General features: G+C 49.7%; 1 protein-coding gene and 1 non-coding gene across 3 annotated transcripts in view; both read right to left on the reverse strand.

Moving 5' to 3' along the window:
* Nucleotides 1-2,617: 2,617 nt before the first annotated feature.
* Nucleotides 2,618-25,652, reverse strand: part of LRRC20 (leucine rich repeat containing 20) — an 82,897-nt gene continuing 59,862 nt past the window's right edge. For both annotated transcript variants that reach the window (XM_057505938.1, XM_036928727.2), the window contains exon 5: nt 2,618-5,215. In XM_057505938.1, the coding sequence (XP_057361921.1) occupies nt 5,061-5,215 (155 nt within the window). In that variant the 3' untranslated portion in view covers nt 2,618-5,060. The remainder of the gene's footprint in view (nt 5,216-25,652) is intronic.
* LOC118933914 (U6 spliceosomal RNA) lies at nt 5,983-6,089 on the reverse strand. Its single transcript, XR_005033282.1, has one exon. It is a non-coding gene; the product is annotated as a U6 spliceosomal RNA (small nuclear RNA).

The following is a 25,652-nucleotide window of genomic DNA, read 5'->3' on the forward strand; positions in this document are numbered from 1 at the left end:
TGCAACATGGCAGTCCAGCAGTCTCCACCCTTGAAGACATCCTGATTTCAGTGTTTCCTGTCTACAGGAAAGAGGGTGCCTGGGTCCCTTGGCTGTAAGAATTGGGATGTACACAAACACAGGAGCAGAGCCTCAGCTGGCTGCTAGCCAAGGCTTTGAATGCTCATCATCCCAAGTCATTACTCGTCCTCAGAGGCCTGAGACGGAGCTTCCTAGATTGCTGAAATGTGAAGATGGGGTGAGTGTGAGCTGGAAATCTGCTCATTCCTCATGGGAGTGAATCGCCCATGCATGCTCCAGGAATGCGTGACAAGTGCTCTGCAGTGGCCTGGGAGGTGAGGTCTTGTCTGGAAGCTGAGGGCTGTGCCCACGCAGGGGCAGGCGAAAACAAACGGGAGAGGAAGCTCTCAGGTGTATGAAATGGGCATAATGCTGCTCACCCAAGGTTACTGACCTACATCATCTGCTGTTAATCCCTATGGCACTAGGGAAATCAGTGTTAGCACCCATTTTATAGATGAGGAAAGCAAGGCTCAGAGAGGCCTCCCCATAGGATTGTGAGGGGCGGAGAAATGTGTGAGCAGGAGAAAGCAGCTGCTTCTCCCCCAAAAACCAGCCTACAGTTCATATCCCAGCTCTGCTCTCCTCCTTCCTACTCACATGCTAACCCAAACTAAGCCTGTGCCCTCATCTGGAGAGTGGGCACTGAGAGGGTGCTGCTAACATCAAATGAGAAAACTGCCCAGTGCTGACAAACAGGAGGCGCTCAGTGAGTGCTCCTGCTTGGAGCTAAAGCAGCTGGGCCAGTGTCCCTTTTCTGAGGGATGGGTCTGGCCCACCTGGCCCTGAGACACAAGTCCATAGCGTGGCCTGGCCGCTCCTGTGCCCATCCAGCCCATGTCCCACCCAGTGCCCCCGAGTCACATCGTCTCCCAGGCCTGCCCTTCATGGCCTTGGCACCTCTCCCAGGGCCCTGTTCAGCTCCTGGCAGCTGCCAAAGTTTACCCTTCCAGGAACTGCTCCCTGCCCCAGAGCTGGCTTTCTATAAAGGGACAGGCACGTCTCACGTAAAGGGCAGCTCCAAAGCAGGGCTCTAAGGTCCAACACAGTATTTTGGGGAGATTGAGAATCAAAACCCTCTACATGTGGTGATGGATGTTAGCTAGATTATTGGGGCAATCATGTCACAATATACACATATATCAAATCATGATGTTATATACATGAAGCTAATACAATGTTATATGTCAGTTTTATCTCAATAATAAAAACCTCTAGCCCCACATAGCTTATTGTCTGCATTAAGAAGACCTTATTATTCCACTGTCTTCTTCAACATAACAGCACGATCCCAGGAAACTTGCCCAGGAAGTATAAGTTGTAAATAACTTTATTCTTCATTCCAAGAGCTTCCTGAAGAATCATTTGACTGCTCAACAATCAGTAAATAGCATTACCACGCAGAGTTTACACCTTAAGACTCCTTGGACCCCTTGCCTCAAAATGCCCGATTGTTGTGTCACCGCTCCTAACCTCTGTCATGACTTTACCCAGTCCCAGTCAAGGTGTCCTTGCCTGCCCTGTAAGCCCCACCTGAAGCCAGATTCAAGAATCGCCCAACGACCACGACTCTCTCCCACATGATGACACACTAGTCAAGCTCCAGCAAGTTGGAGAGCCCTCCTATCCTGCAAGAAGAGTCACGAGCTTAGTTTGACCAACGGATGGATCTGGGGATATTTTTGGTGCGCTAGCCTTTGACAAGAAAAGAGTCCTCTGTCTGACCTTTGGGGCTGGGATGGGCAGCAGCCTGAGTGCAGGCTAATCCACAGGGGAAAGTTACAGCAGGGCTCCCAGGCCAGGAGCTTGGCGACCTCCCGGAGCAGCCCTCCACTTTACATAAAGGCAACCTGCCGGGAGAGGAAAGGGATTTGTCCAGCTCACAGAGCTAGCTAGAGCTGTTATGGGGATTAGATAAATTAATGTCTGTAACATATTTAGCCACTGCCTGGTACCCACTAAGCTATGTGTTTGTAAAATAAAAATAATGAAGTGTCTGGCCTAAAACGCAAGACAAACTCAAAGACTAAATAAAACAAAAACTGACCTTAGCCTTGAACCCAGTAGTGGGTCTTCAATGTGAGTATGCATCAGAACACCTTGAAAGGCCTGCGTTAGCATCCTGGGCCCCACCCTGTGTCTGATTCTGTAGATGAGGGAGGGCCCAGAATTTTCATGTCCAACCGGTTCCCTGGGCTGCTGCTGGTGCACAGATCCCTTTGAGAACCACATGACCCCCCCAGTGAATTGCTAAAGGTGTAATTCCTGGTATCAGCAGGGGGAAAAGTGGGGGAATGGGTCCCTTCATCCTTTACCAGGCATACAGGGCTCCCTGTGGGCTGATGTTTGGTTGCTCTCCAGCAGTGCAGCTGGAGGGCATGCATCAATTTTGCTTGGCTGAGCCTGTGCCCATCTGCAAATATTCTGAGTATCACGCCACTCTAGCTTTATCACAAGCTTTCTGCAAGAGAAGCAGCCCCTCCACTTCAGAGGTGGTTGGGTTTGACATCCAGTCTGTGTGGGAGTCAGGGAATGAGTCCAACATCAACCAGGCAAGTGAAACCAATGCATTCTTTATTGCAACTGAGGCTAAGGGCTCATTCACACTGTGGGCTCTGATCTGGGGGCTTCTCTGACTGCCCAGGCTTTCCTAGGCAGGCAAGGGCAAACTCTCCCAGCAGAGTAGAAAACAGCTTCCTGAAAAAACCCCTTCAAAGGGCCAGAGGTGAGGATCTGGGGAAGCAGGAGCTTGGCAGATGGAGGTTCACCCGAAAGGCAGTGTCCAGAGGACCAGGCAAATCCAACCTTCATTCCTGGGTGATTCTGGGTCACCCCTTTCACTGGAGAGTCGTGTAGACTCTGAAAGGCTCTAAGAGGCCCAGGGTGTCCTGGGGCTGGTTTACAGAGAGGGATGAGCACAGACTCGGAGCCCTGTAAGTAGCAGGGGGCAAGAGAATCTTCACTCTCCACTCTGAGGACATCCCTAGGGTCACCCCTAGGCCCTTGGTTCTCAAATGGTAAAGTGCTTGTAGGAATCACCTGGGGATCATGTTGAAATGCAGGTTCTGATTCAGGAGGGCTGGGGTGGGGCCTGGGACTCCGCATTTCTAATAAGCTCCCCCATATGCTGATGCTTCTGGTCCACAGACCACACTTCAGGTTGTGAGGCTCTGGCCATAAAATGCCTATGTACATGTCAGAAAAGCACACCTCTTCTTTGACCAGGAGAGACCTCACTCCAGCAGAGAGGGTGTACAGGGCCAGTCCTGAGCTAGACTGTAGCCCCCACTTGTCCCAAATGTCTACAGCTGAACTCCATAGCTCTGGAAATCCTGTACAGACCTCCTCACCCCAAAAACTCCTTTCCCAGAGCTTGGCCAACCAGGCCTGTAAGACGAGCAGAGCAAACAAATCATCTCTTGGGACACTGAATGCTCAGTGATGGGCCACCAGTGACCCAACCTGTCAGCAACTTTCCAAGAGATGGGAGGCCTGGGCTGGGACAGGCCCAGGGCTGGGGAGGGGGAAAGGGGACGGCAGCACTCTGAGAAAGGGTTACTGCTCTGAGCCGTGGTCTGAGCTCTGAACAGCCTAACCCTAGCAGTGGAAGAGTGGCTACTTGTCCGTGCACATAGGATTTGGGTGGTCATGCGTGTCGCAAGTCCTGGAGCCTCAGTGTCTCCCAGAGATGAAGACAAAGGGCCAGACCAGGTGGGCTGTGGGCTCTGAGCCTGCCTGCTCCACAGATGAGAAGGTGGGAGGTAGATACCTGGGAGATCAGGAGGTCGGGGGCTCTCTAAGCCACAGATGTCATCAGAAAGCAAGAGCCTCAGGCTCTCTCCTGGTAGGGGGACCAGCTGCCCCTGTTTGCTGGGTACTGTCCCAGTGTTAGCACTGAAAGTCCCTTGTCCCAGGAAACCTGTCAGTACTGGGCAAACAGGATTGGTTGGCCATCCTACCGACTGGCCAAATTCTAGACCCCAGGTTGAAGGCCTAGAGATGACTAGGACACCAGGGCTTTGGAAGGTTGCCTGGGAGCTGACTGGCCACAAATCCAATGGTCCATAGTGTCTTCGGCCCCAAGGAGGAGCAATGACAAGGCAGCCAGGCTGCTGCCAAAGGGAGGGTGTGGTGAGGACGGCCATCTAATTACCTTGGACCAGAGCCACAGGCACAGATGGCTTTGTTTCTCTCTAGGCCGCCTCTTCTGCAGCTTAAAGGGTGATTCCAGGCACAGCTGGTCAGTCCCAAGGAACACTCAATTTCCTACTCGATTTCTTGATCGTGAGCGAGGACAAGCCAGCCTGATTTGCTCCCTGGTCTCCTGGCCCAATAGGCCTTAGGTTCCTATATACACGTTCTCAGCCCTACTGAGCATCGGCCATGCTCTCTCCACAGCCTTCCCACGACTCCCGGTTCAGGCTCCCACCAATCCAGAGACCCACAAGGCGAGGACTGGGAACTAAGGGTCTCATCTGGCAATAAATAGATGGAGATTGTCTTCTATTCCTCTCAGGGCAGCTACTGGCTCTCAGAACTGGTAACAAGGACTCAGAATCACAGGGGCCCAGAAAATGCTCAGTGATGCTCATCTGTGGGCTCAGAAGGTGCCAAATGATCTGAAGGTAACTTGGAGGCATGGGTTGCCTGAAAAGCCTCAAGGAGCCCAAAGGAGGTGAAGGCCCCCGCCACTGCCCCTTTTCCCAAATAAATAATAAGGCTCTGAGAGGGTGGGAGTCTGCCTAACTTCGCACAGAAGCTGTGAGTCTCGGCTCCAGTGCCCACTCACCTCCTCCCTCTGGGGCACTCCAGGGCCCACCACTGTTCTGAGCTATCTATCCTGGACCAGCTGCGCCCCCTCCCACCATGTGCTATTTGGCCCACCCATCCCCGACCCCCCAAGCTTAACCTCTCATGAGCCTCTGGGACTCCCTCCCTCCCTTCAGGGTGCCAGGCCAGGTGGCCTCTGTCCCTTGCTGGGTGGGCATGAGGAGGGAGACCTAAGGTGGAGGGGCCCGTGCCCCCTCCGGGGACATGAGCATGTCAAACTTGATGAGGGGTGGGGCGATGACGCGCACCTCGGCGTTCAGTGGGTTGAAGCGGAGGTTGATGCTGCGCAAGGCGGGCATGGCAGCCAGCTTCTCCACTGGCACATCTGTAGGGGAGAGAGGACAGGTTAAGGGAGCCAGGGGGATAAGGAGGTGAAGAAGGATGAGGGAACAAAAAGAGATTGACACTGATGGGGAGAAACTCTCCATCACCCACTGCATATGGAGCTCAGCTGCTGGTGCCCAGCTCTTTGTGAGGGACCCTTGGGCGCACCAGGGCATCATAACACATGCAGGAAAGCACCACCAAAATAAAATTAAACATAAGGATTTCCATTTATCCCAGTAATTCCACTCCTGGATAGAAATGAAAGAACTGAAAACAGGTACTCAAATAAATACTGTGCACAAATGTTCACAGCAGCTCCATTCACAATAGCCAAGTGTCCATTAATAGAATAATGGATAAACAAAATGTGGCATAGCCAAACAATGGAATATTATTCAGCCGCAAAAAGGAATGAAGTAGCAACACATGCTACAACTCGGATGAAACTCAAAAACATTATGCTGAATGAAAGTAGCCGGATACAAAATGTCACTTGTATGATTCCATTTACAGGCATACCTTATTTATTCATTTTACACATACTGCATTTTTTACAAATTAAAGACTTGTGGCAACTCTGCATTGAACAAGTCTACTGGCACCATTTTTCTAACAGCATTTGCTCACTTCATGTCGGTCACGTTTTGGTAATCCTTACATTTCCAACTTGCTTATTATTAAATTTGTTATGGTGATCTGTGATCAGTGATTATGACTCAATGAAAGCTCAGATGATGGTAATTTTTAGCAATAAATTTTATATTTTTAAACATGGAATGCGTCACAAAGTTGCATGTCATCCTTGTGCAGGAGCCATGCTAATCTTCTCTGTATCATTCCAATTTTAGTATCTGTGCTGCCAAAGTGAGCATAGCAATTAAGTATTTTTTAATTAAGGCATTTATATTGTTTTTCAACATAATGCTGTTGCACACTTACTAGACTACAGTATAGTGTAAACATAACTTGCATATGCACTGGGAAACCAAAAAATTCATTTGACTTGCTTTATTGTGAGACTTGCTTTATTGTAGTGGTCTGGAGCTGAACCAACGGTATCTCCAAGATATGTCTGTAGATGAAATGTCCAGAATAGGCAAATCCATGGAGACAAAAAGTAGATCAGTGGTCACCAAGTGCTGGCGATGGGGATTAATGACTGCTTAATGGATAACAGGGTCTCCTTTGGGGTGACCAAAGTATTTTGGAACTAAGTAGAGGTGATGGTTGCAGAATACTGTGAACGTACTAAGTGCCATTGAACTGTACATTTTTAAATGGTTCATTTCACATTATGTGACTTCTACCTCAATTAAAAAAAAAAAAAAGGACTGTAACAAGGCAGCAGCTATATTAACTAACAACTGGTGACACCTGGCAGTTCCTCACACCTAACCTGCAGGATCACTCAGTCTTAGGTCAAGTCCCAGATCAGCCATGTAACAGCTGTGTACCTAAAGCAAATCAGTAAACTTCCTACCAGAGTAATAATAATAGTACATAACTTGCAGGGTTCTTTGAGGATGAATGAGGGAAATATATGTACTCCACATCGTACTCAATGGGTGTTAAGATTCCATTATTAAAGGAACCTGAGGCCCAGGGAAGTAACTTGCCTGAGGCTACAAGTTGAGCCCAAGCTGGAATCCATGTTTCCAAAAAGACTGCAGAAGTTCAGGGAGGGAGTGGCCAGGCTGGGCACAGGGGTGGAGGCTGAGTTCTGGCTTGAAGGATAGACAGGACTTGAATAAAGGGGGAGGGGCACTTGGGGCTGGACAGTAGTAGCGGCAAAAGAGTCGGGGGTAGGATGCCAGACAGAGAGCATAGGGAGGGAAGGCACTGGAAGATTGTATCAGTGACATCTAGAAGCTTCCAGGTCCAGATGCTGGTTAGTTTGGAACACCAAGAACTATGGGACCTCTCAGCCCAGAGAGTCAGGCCCTCCCATCTGGGCCCAGGGAGCCTAATGTTTGTTGATAACCTAATGTTTGTTCCCCACTTTTGACCACTGTATAGGGAAGGGTCTACTTAGGATGCATATTGTGGTTTATAGACTAATCTAGAACATTGGGTTCAAATCCCAGCTGTGCCATCTCCTAGCTGTATCCTTGGGCAAATTAATCATGCTTTCTGTGACTTAGTTTCCTCATCTATAAAATGGGAGGTATATAACACCTATCCCACGGGGCTGTTGTAAGGATCAGAGGAGTTAATACAAAGCACTCAAAACAGTGGCTGGACACAGGAGGCAGTGGAGAGCCAGGAGCCAATGCTGACATATGGCCCAGGGCTGGGAGGCTCTGAACGCAAGCCCAGACACAGGTTCAGGCTGCATTTGCTCTGCCCTGCTCCAACTCTGTGAGCAGCCCACATCCCGTCTGACCTCCCACCCCAGCCCAGGACAGGGCCAGGGCCTCAGGCCTCTGAGTCCATTGGTAATGGCAACAGGCAGTGCCTGCCTCTCTCGGGCGCTGCACATTGGGCAGAGTTAAGAGTTTTTTGTTTTGTGTTTGTTTTAATTTTGGACCACATTGGCACATTTTCACATATTTTTCACTTAAGTCAATGGTATTGTGCTATAGCTCTCATTCTATTTCTGTACTTTTTCACTAAGCTCCACTAAAATTTTTTTTGATATAGATACAGTAAAATGCTTAAAGTGCAGGTAGTTGTAAATATATGTATACATTCATGTGAATTGCCATTTAGATCAAGCTATAAAACATTTCAAGAACTCCCTGTGCCTCTTTGCAGTTTACACTTTCTGATTTTTCTCACTGATTAATATGGCCTGTTTCTGAACTGATTATCAGTGGAAACATCTAGGATGTGTCTGGCTTTAGACCTTCAGTATAAGAATTTTTTATTTGGAACATTTTGAATATTATTTTCTCAAGGTATTCTTTTGTTTTTACCTTTTCATTTGGAAATGACCTCGAATTTATAGTTACAAAGATAAAAAGAATATGCCATATACCTTTGACTAACATTTAACCTTATTTATCATTTCTGCATGCACACTCTCTCTATACACACACACACCTTTTTCTGAATTATCTGAAGGCAATACACATACATCATAGCCCTTTATCCCTACTTCATTGTGTATTTCCTAATAGGGACATTCTCTTACATAACCGCAGCTAGAGATTTTGTAAACTTAATTGATAGAACACTTATCTAACATGGCCCATATTTGTTTTCTCAGATCACCTGATAACGTCCTTTCCAGCTTTTCCTTGCTCTAATACAGGATCCAGCATAGGGTCAGGTATTGCATTTAGTTGTTATATCTTCTTGGGCTCCTTTGTCTTACATGACATTGACATTTTGGAAGCATATCACGACTATCAGCCCTGCCTTTTTAATACAGAGTTCGTCATTTTGAGTTTGGTGTTCCTGGTGATCAGATTGGGATACACATCCTCAGCTGAAAGACCACCAAGGCGGCATGAGCTTCTTATCACATTGGAGACACATGTGTCCATCTGTCCCTCCTAAGAGATGTTAATGTTCATCACCCAGCCCAAGTGTTACCTGATTTCTCCACTGTATAATTACTGTTGAGCTTGTCTGTTTTTCCCTCCCTTGCCCTTGCAACTAACAAGGAGTCTGTGGGGACACATTTTAAGGGCACGTCAAATATCCTGCTCCTCCTCAAAATCAAGCATCTATCACCCCTAGATTTAACATTTGCTGCTGATTCTTGCCTGATCTGATCTTGACAATGGCTGCAAAATTATGTTTACCGACTCTGACAGTTGCTCAGCATTTTACTCTAAGCAAGAACCTCCCCTTCACTGCCATTTATCTACTTATTATCAATGTGGACTCCTGTATTTCTAGTGGTTTACTATTCCTTATTATATTTATTTTGCTGGTCAAATCACCCCAGATTTGGCCAGTGGGAGCCCTTTCAGTCTGGCTCCAGAGAATCCTGACTGCACTTTGGATGCAATTCCTTACTTTCTAGTAAGGCTCATCTTGACGTTTTGCTGCCCCAGCCTGAGAATCAGCTGTCAGGAAGTCCTGGTTCCCTCCAGTGGGAAGGGTACTGGTGCCTGTACTAAAGGTGCTAGCGACTAAACCACTTTTTGCAATCCACCCATAAGGCCTGTGTATGTCTCATCTGTTTGCCTAGACCACCAACCTGTGTCCCCACCACACTCTACTTCTCTACTGTGCCAGTGCTGGGATGGGCACATAGGTGGCTGTCTTCTGTCCTTAAAGGTTGGTGTGACAATGTCTTTGGAGGAAAGCCTAGGAGCAGGATCAGTGGTCTAAGGATATGTGTATGCACTTCATCTAACTGCACTCTAGAACTCCTGTTGAGTCTACTTGGAGCTCCAGTCACCCTGCTTCCCCAGCCCTTTCGAAAAAGGTAGGCTGCCTGGACATGCCCACCTGCACCTCCAGGCTGACACACCCCAGGTCTTCAGCAAGGGTACTGCAACATCCTTCTCTTCCCATGCCTGAGAGCTCTGCGGTGACGGGCCGGCAGTGCCCAGGGCTCCAGTGCCTAGGAAGGGGGTGAGAGAGCCCACACTGGGCTCTGCTGGCTACCCTTTGGCAAGGGTGCCCACAACTGAATCCTCTGAAGACAGACTCTCCTTCCCTCTGGACTTGGTAAAGGGATGAAACTACCCCCTAGCTCTTCTGGGAGATGGGAAGGGTAGGTCACTAACTAAGTACAGTTCCTTAGACGTGCAAGTCACTCAAGTTTATTAATCATTTCCATATTTGATCCCTCCATAGCCATGGGAGGACAGAAGCACAGGTGCCCCTCTGCCCACTTTATAGAGAAGACTCGACATGCAAAGGCACACTTTAAGAGGTGAGTTGGGGCCCTGGCTTGCCACCTGCTGATTCACAGTGACCTCCACAATGTCCATGCTCAGCTGGGTTAGGTGGGGATGGGAGTTCCCAGGAGCCTCTTCTCCCCAAGGCTATCAGCCCAAGGTGTTCTCAGCACAGCCTAAATTTGCACGGATTAGGGCCTTCAGGATCTCTGCTTTGGGTCAAGTTTTGTGGTCAGTGGTGGTTTTTGTTTAAGTACTATTACCTCCCTTTTATAGATGAGGAAAATGAAGTGCAGAGAGGTTTGGTAAAGTGCCCATAGTCACACAGCTAGGAAGTGCTGGAACCAGGATATGAAGCCAGGCCAGTTGGCTCCACAGTCTATGGTCTTCAGGCCAGCTCCCTCCACTACCTCCACCATCTTCCTTCCCCCTCCCCAACCATGAGAACCCTCCAAAGGTCCCTTAGTAATAGGAGACAGAAAACAGTTTTCCTGCAGAGCTCCTGGGGATCTTGACCAGGATGCTGACAGCAATGTGGGGCCACTCAGCCAGGAACAGCTCCCTTCCGCAGCCCAGGGACTCCACCTCCATGAGGAGCCAGGCGCACAGGTCAGAAGTCACAGAATCTTGGAGTCTCACGACAGGCTTTCCCTTGTGGACCTACCCTGAGAGAAAGAACTTCTTGGAGATCTTCTCAGATTGGTTCCAGAATCTGTCCCTTCTTGTCCTTGATAAAACTTGTGAAACATGGAGCCCAGTCCGTTCTTCAGGTGAATGCTCCCAGATCCTTCACTTCATTTGATATTGTGCGGAAGGGGGGCAGGTTAAGACACCAAACAAAGCTTTGGAGTCAGAAAGATAAGACTCGCTGTTCCATGACTGACTGTGTTGCCCTAGGCAGGATCTCTGAGCCTCAACTTTCTCACTGGTGAAATGGGGGTCATTCTGTCCACCTTGCAGAGAGACCGTGAGAACTGGATGAGACGACTGCATGCAGTATGCTAGCGCTGTAAGTGTAGGACCCCTTGCTCCGGTGCCTGCACCAACACACCAGCCGAGCACCGCCCCAATCTGAAGACAAACCCTACAGCTTCTGAGCGTGCAGATGCCAGCCACTGGCAGTTTGGCCAGCAGAGTCTCAGTCGGAGTTCACCACAGAAATAACCCGGATGTAAGATCATGTGGGAAGGGAAGAGGTGTTGAGCCTCAGATTTTTCCTGAAAGCTCTACAGTTCCCTGAGCCTCTTAACACCACTCACAGGTTAGAAGCCCTACATGGGACCTCTGCTGAGGGCTGAGAGAACCAACTGGAAGGTCCCTCGAGGTACTCATTTACATGGGTTGCTTGCCAGGGTCTGTAAAGATCATGACAGAGACCTCACAGCTGGGAGGAAGTAAGGAAACTGAGGCACAGTGGGCAGAAGGAACTTTGACCCAGATCATCCAGCCATGAGGTAGCCAGGCTGATGCTGAGATAGAGGCTTGTTTAGAACATAGATGTGCAGGCATCCCAGGGCCTGGTGAAGAGGCAGCCAGATCCCCTCCCTGGAGTTTGCCCTCGCTTATTAGCACCTTGGAGTGACCTGGCTCTGAGCTCCCTGGAGGCCCAGCTCTGCCTGTTAGCTCAGTGGCCTATCTACTCCAAGGCCTTGCAAGCCCTGGGGGCACAGCAAACTCTAAGGTCCTGAGGGAAGAGTCTTTTCTTTGTCCCTGAATCCCCAGGGCCAAACCATATCTGGCACATATACATCTGGGCACAAAAAGAAATTGTGGGCAGCTGGGAGGGCATTACTAGGGTAGGTAGTGGCTGGGAGCTGGGTCCTTAGCAAGAAGACTGGAAATAGGGCATTGAGTGGGGCTGGTCATTACCTACGTGGCAGGCAGGAACCTACATGACAGAGTGAGAGGACGGGAAAGTGCGGGAGGCAGTGGGGAGACCCAGCGCCCAAGGCAAGCTTGGAGGTTCAGGCACAATAGGAAGCAGAGACAAGGCCGCTTTTCAGGATGCAGCTATGGAGCATTCTCCAGGGAGGCAAGAGAAGCAAGATCCACAGCTATTAGTTACCACCCACCTGCTTTCCACAGAGCTCATTCACATGCTAATGTCACATCACACAGCTGCAGAGCCTGCCCCATCTACCCCTTACTGGGTGGGGGCACTGCTGGAATGGGGACGGAAGAAAGGGGCTGCCCACAGTCACTCTTGGCTCTCTTCCTGTGAGCTGGGCCCCCCTTTTCCCTTCAAATAATGCCTGCGAAGAAAAGGGGTCATGACGTGGAACCTTTACCTTCTTCACATTAGCAACAGCTTTGTAATGGCCACAGACAACAGCAGAGCCAGCAGTGCGGGTGGGTGGGCCAGACACCATCCCCTCTGCCCCACTGCCCAGACAAGAAAGCCCCTTTGCACTGGGCTTTTAAGAGGTAGGTCATTTCACAGCATATTATAACCCCATGTAACACAGAAGGAAACCAAGGCCCAGGGAGGTTTGTCTAAAGGGGCCCAGCAAAGGAGGCTGCTTCTGGGAACCAGTATCTGAGGCGCTATGCTAGATGGTTCCTCACACTGACCCATTTTGCATATAAGGAAATTGAGCCTCAGATTCTCAGTACTGACAAAGATTCTTTAACTCCTCTCTGCCTCCCCTAAACTTTTTAACAAGGCATGACTTTTGTGCTTGTGTTCATCCCTCATTGTCAAATTTTAGAAAGAATCTTGCTAAATTGGTTTAGCCAGAATCCTCCACTCTCAATATCTAATTGGGTTCCGCATCCTACACCCCCTCCCACGTGATGTCTGATCACTCTCTGCCTTCAGAAGGAATCCTATGAGGTCAGTTTAGCTAGAATGCCCCCACCGCTGATGATTCCCTTTTGCTAATTTCCGTCTAGACCCCCTAGCCTGCTCCTTGGCTGTAAATTCCCCCTTGCCCATGTATATTTGGAATTGAGCCTAGTTCTACACTGAGGTCACTTTCCCCCTATTGCAACAGTCCTGAATAAAATCTGTTTTTACTGCTTTAACTACTGTCCAGCTCTATTTTTCTTTGAAAGTTCACCAAGTCAGTAAGTGAAGACAGGATAGTTCCTGATTCCAAAGCCCATGTGCTTCATCCCACAGCACAGAGGGGCCAGGCCAAGGACAGGATCAGTCTCCTTCCACTGGCCCCTCAGCCCCCAGAAGGTAATCGCATAAAGCAGGCTTCACTGAGCAATCCACTAGGGCTGGACCCAGGCTGAGGGTATCATAACTTCAACTGTCAGTACAGCCTCCCTTCAGAGATGGGGGCTGAGGCTCAGAACAGCTAAGTCACCCCATCTCCCCACTTGCCACTGGGACCACTGGTTCTGCTTCAGTTTCTCCAGAAAGGGTTGAACTAGGACTTTTCTCTCTCTGGACTGCATGACCCCTCCATTCTTCAGTCATGGAGGCCAGCAGCCTGCACAGAGCAGGAGGGTCTCCCTGTGATGTCCCTGCCGCAAGCTTGCTGGGTATGGCACAAAGACCAGCTGCAGCCCAGACTCAGGGCAAATTCCTGCCACTCCAGGCCTGCAGAGACCAGTGCTGCCTGAGCTCTCAGCCTGTCACTGCCAAGTCTGGCACCGAGCGACTGCTCTGGGGTCTGTGGTGGCGTTCTCCAAACCGCTCTGCTGCAGGAGTGATGGCCCTCTCAGGTGCAAAGCGGGGATCAGTGCTATTTCTGTCTCCTGATTTAATCGCTAAAGTCATTTGAACAGCTGAGAGGAAGAAGCAATGGGGCCACCAGCCTGTGTCAAAGTTGGCAGAATCAACAAGCCAGAGCAACCAATTCAGCAAGCGACAAGCCCAAGAGGCCAACGAGGAGCGTCTGGTAAAGCTTAGAGTAAGAACATTTATGCTCACAACATCCTGACAAGAGGGGGAGATGGCTGGAGGGTGGAGAGGAGGAAATGGAATGATCTGCATTTTGTAGATGGGGAAACTGAGGCTTGGAGAGGTTAAATGAGCTTCCCAAGGCCACATGGCACTTTGGTGGCATGATGGGAGAAGCCAGGTCTTTGGACTTTGGCTCACCTGGAGAGGAAGAGGGGCCTCAGTTATTCCCTCTCCTGTGGGTCATGCTGACCCTCCTATTCCAGCTGCTGAGCCCTCTATTCCAGCTCAAAGGCCACCTCCTATGTCACAACCTTTGGTCCCCATCCAAACTCTTGCAACAGTTTATACCAGACTTGTATCATGTGTCACAATCTGCTACCTGTGCATATGTGTGCTCATCCTGCAAATGCAGTGCTTAGCATAGTGCCCACAGGTGCTCAGTAACTATTTGTTGGATGAATGGGGCAATGAATGAATGAAGGTTTTACCTCCTGAACTGGATTTTAAGTTCCTTCAGGTGCAGGATCACCCTGGGCACACAGTGAACCCACCAACACTGCCTGATTAAGCAACTCTGACCAAAGTACATTTAACAGTTGGGCCCCTTCCTCTGGCCTGACTCATTCTGTGCACACTTGCCAGTTAGGGCTAGGCCTCTGTGGACCAAGGCTATGAGAGATCACTGGCCCTTTAGCACCAGTAATCCAATTTAGAAAGTGAGAAAATACTTTTCTTATTGAAGTATCATTGATATACAATCTTGTATTGGTTTTAAATATACAACACAGTAGTTCAACAATCACACATATTAAATCCTCACCCCGACTAGTGCAGTTACTATCTGTCAACATAGGAAGATTTTGCAGAACCACTGACTATATTCTCCATGCCATACTACTATTCTCCATGACCAATTTATATTATTATGATTGGGCCCGTTGATGCCCTTCACTCTCTCCACTCATCCACCTCAACCCCTTCCCCATGGTAACCATCAGTCACTTCTCAGTGTCTGTGAGTCTACTGCTATTTTGGTCATTTTGTTTTGTTTTGGTTTTAGATTCCACAAATAAGTGAAATCATATGGTATTTGTCTTTCTCTGCCTGGCTTATTTCACTAGGCGCAATACCCTCTAGTTCCATCCATATTATTGCAAATGGCAGGATTTTATTTTTGGCTGAATAATATTCCACTGTGTATATATACCACATCTTCTTTATCCATTCATCTATTGATGGACACTTAGGTTGCTTCCATAACTTGGTTATTGTAAATAACGTGGTGATAAACATAGGGGTGCATATATCTTTCCAATCAGGGATTTTTTTTTCTTCAAATAAATTCCTATAAGTAGAATTACTGGGTCTTTGGTATTTCTACTTTTAGTTTTCTGAGGAACCTTCACACTGCCTTCCACAGTGGCTGCACCGTTTGACATTCCCACCAACAGTGCAGGAGGGTTTCTTTTTCTCCACATCCACATCAACATTTATTATTTCTTGTCTTTTGGATAGTGGCCATTCTAACCAGTGTGAAGTGATATCTCCTTATGATTTTGATTTGCACTTTCCTAATGAGTAGCAATGTGGGACATCTTTTCATGTGCCTTTTGGCCATCTGTATTTCTTCTCTGGAGAAATGTCTGTTCAGGTCCTCTGCCCATTTTTTAATTGGGTTTTTTAAAAAAATTCTTTATATATTTTGGATATTAACCAGAAAGAGAGAAAATATTAATGAGCAAAAATCACCCATGTTCCACCATCTATAACCAATCATGGTTAATATGTTGGTATATGGTCTTATCAGTTTTTTAATATGCACGTGTGTGTATGTACATACATCTGTATTTCAAAAATAGCCTCCCAGATACTGTGAGATTAATATGTTTTTCTTAATGACATGCTGAAAACATCTTTTCAGGTTACAAGTTGGTCACATTATTATGGCTATTTTGACTCCTGTTTCTATTGTTAGACATTCCAACTGTTAATATTATTACAGATAACTATTAAGACAACAAGAGCCTACCAGTCCATAAGGCATTCCAGGGCTACTTCATCTTTCAGCCTGTGACTGCAAAATGTAGGATATGAGGTTCTAGAATCCTTTTATGAAGCCAAGATAAAGTTCCTTTGACTCTCCTGTGGCCCACAAGCATTTGGTGGTGGTGGTAATGGGCTTCAGTTTCAAGGTCTAGTGTCCTAAGTGGGGATTAAAGCCACAGAGCAGCCACGGCAAGGAAGGACCCCAACCTGGACCGAATACCATGAACGCTGGTACCTGTGGGGCACAGTCCACTGCATCTTCCTATTATTCCACAAGGTGCCAGTCAGTGACCCCATGCCCTGTCTGACCCTCCTCCCACCTGTGCAGATGGATCCAGCCTGCCTCCCACTATGGACAGCCTTCCCAGACTCTTGTCTGTATTTGTAGAACCTTTAAGTAATCAATAATGGCAGAATTAGAGTGGGCAGTATTTAGAGAAAATTACCTCCCCAAGGTCAGTTTGACTTCATTAGTCATTAGCACTACTGGCTGGCAAACTTGTTTCATGCCAGTGGGACCCACTATAGGCAAGATGATGAAAATGGTCACTCCAGAGCACTATTTTTCATTCCTGTGGTACCACCGAGTCTAAAAGGACACTGAGAGGAGGAAGAGTTTGGGCCCAGGGAGGTGGCAAGGGGTACTGAGTGAGCTTCCCAAAACAGACGAGTGACAGAATTCTGATTCCCACTTTGGGTGCGGCTGGGACCCATGACAGGTAAGGTCCCTTCTGGGATTGGGATCTGAGGCACTCCTAACCTGGTGGCCCAGGGCCCAAGTTCTCTGACTTCCTCGACAGCTTAGAAATAAATCATGGCACCCACAGCACCTATGCCCTGCCCCCAGTGGGAGTGCACTAGAGAGACTGCACATGCCTGGCTGTCCCACTTCTGACCTGAATGGTCTCTTTTCAGCCAGAATGCCCAATTTTTCAGGGCCTTCACATTCTCTGTCTCTATCCCCGAGAATCCCAGCCAGCTGAGTGTGAAGCCTGCACCTTCGGGACATCTCCTTACAATGGCACCTCGGGGGCTGTGTAAAGATGCAGAGGAGCAGCGCTGCAGCCCTAGTGCCTCATGTCTTGTGCAGCCCCTGGGAGGCCGCCCAAGCCTCCCTGGGTGGCTGCAGGCACATGAATGTTCAAGAATCCGGGCTGGCCTGGCAGCTGGTGCTGTCCGCATATCTCAGTCTTGACACAGCTCTTGGTGCTTGGAGACCTGAACTAAGAACATGGATGCTGTGCTGAGCTGAACTGCGCTTCATGCCCCCACTCCAAATGCCACAGGAGACAAGCAGGCAAACTATGGTAACCTGGATGGACAGGAGACCATGCCTGTAACAAGAGGGCTCTCAGGCCACATGCACATCTACATCCCTCCCTCACAGCTGTCCGTGAAGTCTGAAGGGTCTGTCCCTTCAGAAGGCTTGGAGGGCACCAGGTGGGGGCAGTGACTGCACCTCCCCCACCCACAAATCCCTGGACAGAGCATGCTGGGGGTGGGTGCTGGCACAGGAGAAAAACAGACGTAGCCCCTGCCCTCAGGCATGACAATCCTGCAAGCTGAATCCTGCAGCTCTCAGGGAAGGCTGTGTGGATCAGGGGGTTCAAGTGCCCTCCAGAAAGAGAGGCCATTCGGGAGAGTGGACAGGGCAGAGAGCCAAGCCCTAAGCCTCAGATCTGTCATGTCAAGCTGTGCAAACTCAGGCAGGCCCCTTAGCTCTTCTGAACCTCAGCCTCCCATTTGTAAGAGAGTCTTCTGCCTTGTGGGGCCACAGGGGCCAGCAGAGAGAACCATAAGGTGCTCCCTGAGGAGTATGGCTTACTGAAGGGTAGAGAATGCAGCAGGTACCTGTCATGAGGATGGGGAGCACACAGTGTCTGAAGAATCCACTAACAAACCTAGAGACACTTTTTCCTTAAGTACAAGCTGCAGGAAAAGAGAAAGGAGGAGAAAAGACCGCTACAATTCCCTCTTCCATGGACGTGCCTGGCTGGCAGCATGGGTGGGCTAATGGGCTTCGAGTGGGCCCACAGCCTTTGGCTGCTGCACACCCCTGGGTCCACTATGCAGTCAAAGCTGGATCATAAAAATTCTCTTCAGAAACAACATGGTCTTAGTGGCTGCTCTGGAGACAGCCAAAGAAGTGACTTGAGTTGCCTGGCATTTAGCTCCCCAGTCAAATTTCCCATCCTTGCTCTCCTGGGCCCATCCCTCCACCCTGCTGAAGTCTCTGCTCTCCCTCCACCTCTCCCCCTGCACTCTGGCCACTGAAAGGCCTGGGTCCCATGCCACTCCCTACCCTCAAACTCAGGCTGCTCTGGGCCTCTTCTGGTTCCTCCAGCTGTTCAGTTAGATGCCCCTGGGAGGGTCTCAGAAAAGAATGACTTGGGGTCACTTCTCAAGTGCCTGCTATCCCCTCCCTCACAGCTGGCAGGCGTGTGTGTACCTTACACTTGCACGAGGACTAGAACTGCCTCATCTGCGTTTGCCAAGTGTCTGGAAGTGAGGGGTGGTAGGACATGCAGGTGACAGGAAAAATAATTGCCTCCCCGCAAAGGTTTTTCTCCTTGGGTGGATGTGCAAATGACTCCTTGCTTGGAAATTAAGGTTGCTGATACCAACTTTACAAATCTTTCTGCTCAGATCACTGTCAGCCTCTAAATCCTCCTTTACAGTTTGGAAAAAGAAGAAGAAAAGCTCTTAAAGGAACCACCAGGTAGGAATGAGTTAGGGGTGCAGGGCAAGGCTCAGACTGTCACCAGCTGACTGCTCAGAGGGAAATCCAAACCCAGTGCCCAGGGGCGGGCAGCTACACATTCCCACAGTTGAGCTTAGATCTATCCTTGGAGCCCCAAATTCTGCTGGGGGCTGACCACTCAGAATCCTCTGGAAAGACAACTTAGACAAAACTTTTTTGACCAGGTGATGCTGTCCTGGATGCTGTCGCCCACTGGTTAGCCTCTGTCCAAAGATTTAGCAGTGTCCCCTACCTCCTCTGTCCTGGCTTCCAGGTCAATGCAAAAAGAGGTCCAGTAAGCTGGAAGGCAAGGAGTGGAGGCGAGGGCAGGAGGGGAGGCTGAGCGGGTGCATGTGGTCAGGATTCCAAGCAGACTGAAGGGCAGAAGGACCAGCAGATGGTGGGAAGTGATCACAGTGAACCCTGATTCCAGCCCCAAAGAGTGGAATTGTCCTCCCAACTCTGCAGCAGGGAGGAGATGGCAGATCGCAGAGGAGAGCTGACTTGCTCATGTTAATGATGGGAGTGGAGCTTTAGACCCACGGCTTTTCTGCTATAAAACTCTAAGAAGCAACTCTGAGAAGCCGAGGGAGGGGAGAAGCACTGGAACATGGTCAGGGCTGGGTGGAGTCCAATTCAGAGGCTCTTTACCCTAAAGGGGGCCACATGTCATAAGAAGAAGAGTGAAGGAGGCAGAAGAGGAGTCGGCCCTAACTTCTGCTTTCGTATCACCGCAGGGATCTCCCTTTCTGTGCCGCCCAGAGTGAAGACAGGGAGACAGGCCCAAGGAAACACTGAGAAGCCTTTCCTGCTCATGGCTTGAGCGGCCTCTTTGGTGCAGGGGAAGGTCTGAGGGCAGCCGGCTGGCACTTACAGATCCAGGCACCTGCCCTGGCAAGCTGGAGAGACCTGAGTCCCCCACTATGTCACTGTCTGTCTGGTCTACCAGGAGGCTGGGCCTTGTGTCAAAAAGCATTCTCTTGGGCCAAGATTCCCTCAGCCTTGGCACAGTTTCCCCTTAATGTGAGATCTCACTAGGAATGGATCTTTCCTTTAAAGCCTGGCAGGGCTTCAACTGCCCACAACCACAGATTGGTTAAACCCCTAGTGGTGCAAAACAGGAAATAATGGAGCTCAAAAGATGTAACCAGCCACATTTCATGTGTTACTTTTACAGCTCTGGGCAGAAGCTATGGACAGAGCAGCTCACTGCTGCTGGAGGTCCCAGAGCATACCACTTATGAATCCACACTCAGATTACACCGTCCCTGTCCCCAACAGAGCCCGGCAGCCTCATGGGGAAGGCAAAGGAGGGCATAGGCCAGCTTCTCTGCTTTCACCTGCCTTAGGGGCTGTTGGCCTTTGGTGGTAGGCAGGGAACTACGGAAAATGTGTTTGCTAATCAGCCTCTTGTAAAATATCAGCCAGCAAGGTCTCCAAGTGTGACCCCCTCCTAGGAGAGCTGCTTTCTCTGCAACTGCAGGACTCCCACCTGAGCTGCTGGAGGCCGGTGGGAAAGCTATCCCCTCATGCCCTGCCAACTGGAAATGGCACACAGTTTTGGGGTGCCTACCAGACATGTGGCATCCTGCACCTGCTTCTCCATGCAGCTACCTACACCCTCCTCCTCCATCAAATTAAGGTCTGGCAAGCTTTGGAGCACCAAAGACCTGGGTTCAAATCCTGCCTCCACAATGTTGTGCAGGCTGCTTAACCTCTCTGAGCCTATCTTCCTGGCTGTCAAGGGGAGATAACACCACCTATCAAGAAGGGAGGCTTGCACAGATTAAATGAGATAATGGAGCTGTGCTAGGCATCCACAACTATTAGGTTTTGAAAAGTCTGTACACTTTTATCTCTTTAGATCAAGTAGAGCATATTTCCACTTCTGCTCCTCTTGGGTTTCCTCTGTTTAAAATCCATTTCCTATTACTTACAATAGCCAAGAAATGGAAGCAACCTAAATGTCCATCAGTAGATGAATGGATAAAGAAGATGTGGTACATATACACAGTGGAATATTATTCAGCCATAAGAAGAGAACAAATCCTACCATTTGCAACAACATGGATGGAGCTAGAGGGTATTATGCTCAGTGAAATAAGCCCAGCAGAGAAAGTCAAGTACCAAATGATTTCACTCATCTGTGAAGCAGAAGAACAAAGCAAAAACTGAAGGAACAAAAGAGCAGCAGACTCACAGACTCCAGGAAGGAACTGTTGGTTACCAAAGGGAAAGGGACTGGGGAGGATGGGTGGGAAGGGAGGGATAAGGGGGGAAAAGGGGCATTACAATCAGCACATAGTGTAGGTTGGGGGCACAGGAAAGGCAGTACAACAGAGAAGACCAGGAATGACTCCATAGCATCTTACTACGCTGATGGACAGTGACTGTAATGGGGTATGTGGTGGGGACTTGATAATGGGGGGAATCTAGTAACCACAATGTTGCTCACGTGATTGTATATGAATGATACCAAAATAAAAATAAATAAATAAATAAAAATAAAATCCATTTCCTGGGTTCCAGTGAAAGAACTAGTACTGAGAGTCTCCTCCTGTCTCACCAAAGGAACAGTGGGGCTGTGCTGTGGAACAAAAGGACGGCTCCCGCTGGCTCTCACTCCTCCAGAAGTTCTCCTCCGCCCAGGTCCATGTGCACCACTCACTCAGCCCTTGGTATGCAGTGTTCTTCTCATCCCCGACCACAGGTAAGGTCCGAGAGCAACCAGGGCCTGCAGAACCTCTCACTGGGGGGCAGCTTGGCTGAGCCCCCAAAGTGAAATAAAGCCATGGGCTGCCCCCATGGTGGAGATCAATTTATTCTGTGAGGCCGGAACAGTGATGTGAATGCCAGGAGAAGGGGATCCTGAGGTCCTGGTAGGCATTTGTGCCCCAGGCCAGTGGGGCTGGTGGAGACACCACATCCTGGAGGCTTTCCTCTCTTGCTGGAGGCCAGAGTGAAGCTGTGGTTCCCTGTAAGGACCTGCCCTGCCCCTGCCTGCCCAGGGAAGGGAGAGGGTGCTGTGACACAGTGCCTGGGCCTCCAGTGATGCCCTGGGCCAGGCAGGCTCCAAGTCTCCACGTGGCCCCCATTTCCATTCTTGTATCCCGGGGACAAGGGTCCTGTACTTGTGGAAAACTTATGTTTGTGGGTTGGTACCATGCCCAGACAAACTATGATGAAAGACAAAAGGGGGTAGGTGGGTATGAAATATGAAAGGAGGAACCGGTTGCCACAGATGATTCAGGAGGCAGAGGAGGCAGGGCCAAGCACTGACTGGGAGCATATGGGGACAGGAAGAGAAGATGTAGAGACGTCAGTTCACATAGATTCTCAATCAATAACCCCCGGTCCCAACCTAGGTCACTTGTTAGAAATGCAGATTCCTGGGCCCCGCCCACAGATATTCTGACTTGATAGGTCTGAGAGAGGACCTGGGAGCCTGCCTTTCTAACAGCACCCCGGGGGATTCAGATGTAGGATCTGAGGTGTGTACCCTGAGGAATTCGGTGAGGCTGAAGGGGAAGCTTTGCTTGGGAGGATGACAGGGACATCAGCACAGCCAGTTGCCCGAGACGCACCTGGTGCCTCAGAGAAGGGCCCCGGACCAGCATTTCTTAGCCCACTGTGCACAGAAATCCCTTGGGGGTCTTACTCAGGTGCAGATTCTGCTTTGGGAGGCTAGAGGTGGAGCCCAGCGTTCTGCATGTCTAACAAGCTCCCTGGTGATGCCCAGGCTGCGGGTCCGGGACTGACACTTTAAGAAGCCAGAGCCTCAGCAGAGGTTCTTAAACATCAGACACAGCCGAATCACCAGGAGGGGACGGCTTGTTAAACAACCCCCCACGGCCCAGTTTCTGACTGAGGAGGTCTGGGGAGGGACCTGAGAATGTGCATTTCTAACAAGTTCTCAGGTGATGGGCTCATCCTGGGATCCCACTTTAAGAAATACTGGCCTTGACAGTAAGAGGTAAAACAGTATGAGAACAGAATTTTAAGTAGATGCAGCCCAAAGCATCCCTACATAACACAGATACTATGCTTTTTCAAATATTTATTAAATTCTTAATAAGAGGGTGTTTTCCTGTGATATCCTGCTTTCTTTGGAACAGTGGATACGCTGGGGAGAAACCCCCAGCAAATTGAGGGCTACAGAAAGTTAAATTCTAGCTTAATCAAAATATTCTCCTGCTAAGCAAAATGATTTTCTCTTCACCCCCACAATGCTCCAGGAATCTGCTGAGTCACCATGCAGCGTCAAGTACTTGCGAACAAGCAGGCCTTCGTGCTGCCCCTGCCCCCACCTTCAAGTCACGTGACAGCTGCTGCAGAGAAAGAGCTGACTTCCTAGTTTTGACAAGAGGGATCCATCATGTCCCCACTGTCATTGCTCATAGAGAAAATGCCTCTGGCTCCTCTGACACCATCCCTGGGCTCTCCTGCGACCGCCACCTCACAGGGACACATGGACCATCACCCTTGGCCTGGGAGTCCTCCCCTGGCACCTGTCTTATATAGTAACTCAGAATCTCTTGCACTCACCCTTCTCTTCCTGGCTGTAAGGACCTGCACCTCACTCATCTTTGTAGTCCCTAATTCTCCCCAAGGACCCAGGAAGTCCTTCCCCAAGCTGTCTTGTTTATAAATACTTGGAAGCTTCCATATACCACTTTCTGGCTTGGAAAATATAGGGACCATCCCATATCCAGAAACTTGTAATTCACTGTTGTCTGAATTGCTAATCCTTTTCTCCTTCTTGGCAGTGCCTAGAAAAAGCGACCATGTCCTGGCAGGCTTGTCCCCAAGGACCCAGGAAGACTCCCATTGGGATGGGGGCACCTGTAGCTGTGTGTGCACCAGGGGGCAAGCTGGGTAGGGAAGCGGTCCCCTGATCTGCACTACTTCGTGTTCATCTGAACCCGGCCCAGACCTGTAGGCTCACGGGACTTGGCCAGGACTTCCTGACTGAGGGCGCAGGCTGTGGAGGGCTGGTGAGGAGGGATGGGGTAGGGACTGAACCTGCCCTCTACCTGGCTCCACACTCAGGTGAGTAGAGAGCTCACTCTCTCAGCCAAGGTCTCCCTGTCCATCCTCACTCAACTCCCACCAACCAGCCACCAGATGTGGGGTGGTGGCGACACAATGGACAGAGACATGGGTGGAGATGAGAGGAGGGAAGATTGTGGTGTAGCTGGGGCACAGGATGCCAGACTGGCAGAGAACAAATCCCCAAATCTCTGCAGGACAACTCATAGGAGTAGCTTTCAATGTTTTTTTCATTATGACCCAGAGTAATAAATACATTTTTACACCATGACCCAGTGCATATGTCGTGTGTGTGTGTGTGCGTGCACACTGTAAAGCAAAGCAGCATTTACCATGCTCCAAGGGATGCACACCATCACATGCTGGTCTCAGTCTACTGATCTGACTTCCTAACTCATCAGCAGGTCATAGCCAGCAACTTGAAACAATCTGCTCTTTCATGCCTCAGTCACTTTAGGGGGCCTCCCAGGTTTTGGAATTCCTGCTCCCAACCAGCTGAGCACCTACTGGATGCCAGACACCAGGCTCAATGTTGGGTGCAGCAGGGAGCAGGGCGGCTCCAGAGCTCAGGGGACATGGAGACCATACCACACCCACAGACCAGAGGATATTTGTACAAGGTGGCCAGCAAAGAGGCCACCACATGTTACCCAGATATATGACCTGAGGACATGCAGCTTCTTCTGAGCACTACAACTACGGGCAGCTGGTATCAGGAAGCACACAGAAGTATCCCTGCCTCTCTCGTGCACAATGCCTACTCCAGTCCTGTCGCTTCTCCCCTCTATGGACTGGAGCCCTGACTCCCCTTGTCAGTGCCCAGAGAGTGATGGAAAATAGGTAGCAGCACTACTCAGAAACCAGAAGGTGATGGAGTTGGCCTTGGCAGCTTCCAGAATGCTGCAGGCCTCCAGGTCTTCCTGGGGCCAGTCTGGGGGCCCCTTCTGGGGAGGCCCCTTCAGAGCAAGCCTCCTTGGGCTGAAGGTGGGGCTGTTTTCAGAGCTGCCTGCTCTCTAATTACTTGAGGCTTCAAGGCAATTCACGTATCTCAAATTTATTTCTCAAAAACACTACAAATTTCCCAATATCCCCTGAGGGCTCTGAAAGGGAAAAATAAGTGACTCTTCAGGCACCCTAAGCTCGTACTACAATTATCATCATGAGATCCTGCAGATCAGCTACAACCGGTGAGTAGTGCAAAATTATTTCCATAATGAAGGGCTGCGCAGCCTCCGTCCTCTTCACGCTGATTACAACCCTCCTCCCTCCACGTGAGCTAGGAAGGCCTGACCCTCCCATTGGTTTGGGAGTTAGGAAGCAATTCAAAAAACCAGGATGGATCAAGGAAAGGTAGAAAACAGAAGTGGGGAGACTCTATCAAGAGAACAACAGCTGCCTCCGTGACCCATCTGGAGGGATGGGAGAACCCCAAGGCCTCCCACAGTGACAGCCCCTGGGATCCACTGAGCACCTCTGGGAGCTGCTGGGCACTTAGGGAAACCAGAATCCTCTGCTGAGCAGGGGCAGTCCCCTACATCTCCACATCCCGCAGGCCTGGCCCAGACTGGGCAGCACGGGGCTCGCTCACAGGTTGAACTGACTGGGAACTGCAGCCCAGTGACTGATGTCTCTTTTATCTGGCCAGGCGTGCAACAGACATTTGACCTTGAAGGTAGGGGAATCTTAGAGCCTCAGTTACTGTATCTATCAAATGGGGACGTTCACTCTGCTGCCTTAGGACTGTGCATGAGCATTCTTGGTAAACTGTAACATGCTTCCAAGTGCAGTTATTACTGTCACTCTGCTGAAAGACAGAATGAATCACAACAGTGATCTTTGCTCTGGGAGCTGTTGCTGCTGAGGGATACTGTTGGCCTTGTGGCAAAGGAGGGATTAGGGCATGTGCCACCATGCTCTGCCACTTTGGGGAAAGTCACTCTTGTAC

This window comes from Manis pentadactyla, chromosome 8, assembly GCF_030020395.1.
Source record: "Manis pentadactyla isolate mManPen7 chromosome 8, mManPen7.hap1, whole genome shotgun sequence".
Lineage (NCBI taxonomy): Eukaryota > Metazoa > Chordata > Mammalia > Pholidota > Manidae > Manis > Manis pentadactyla.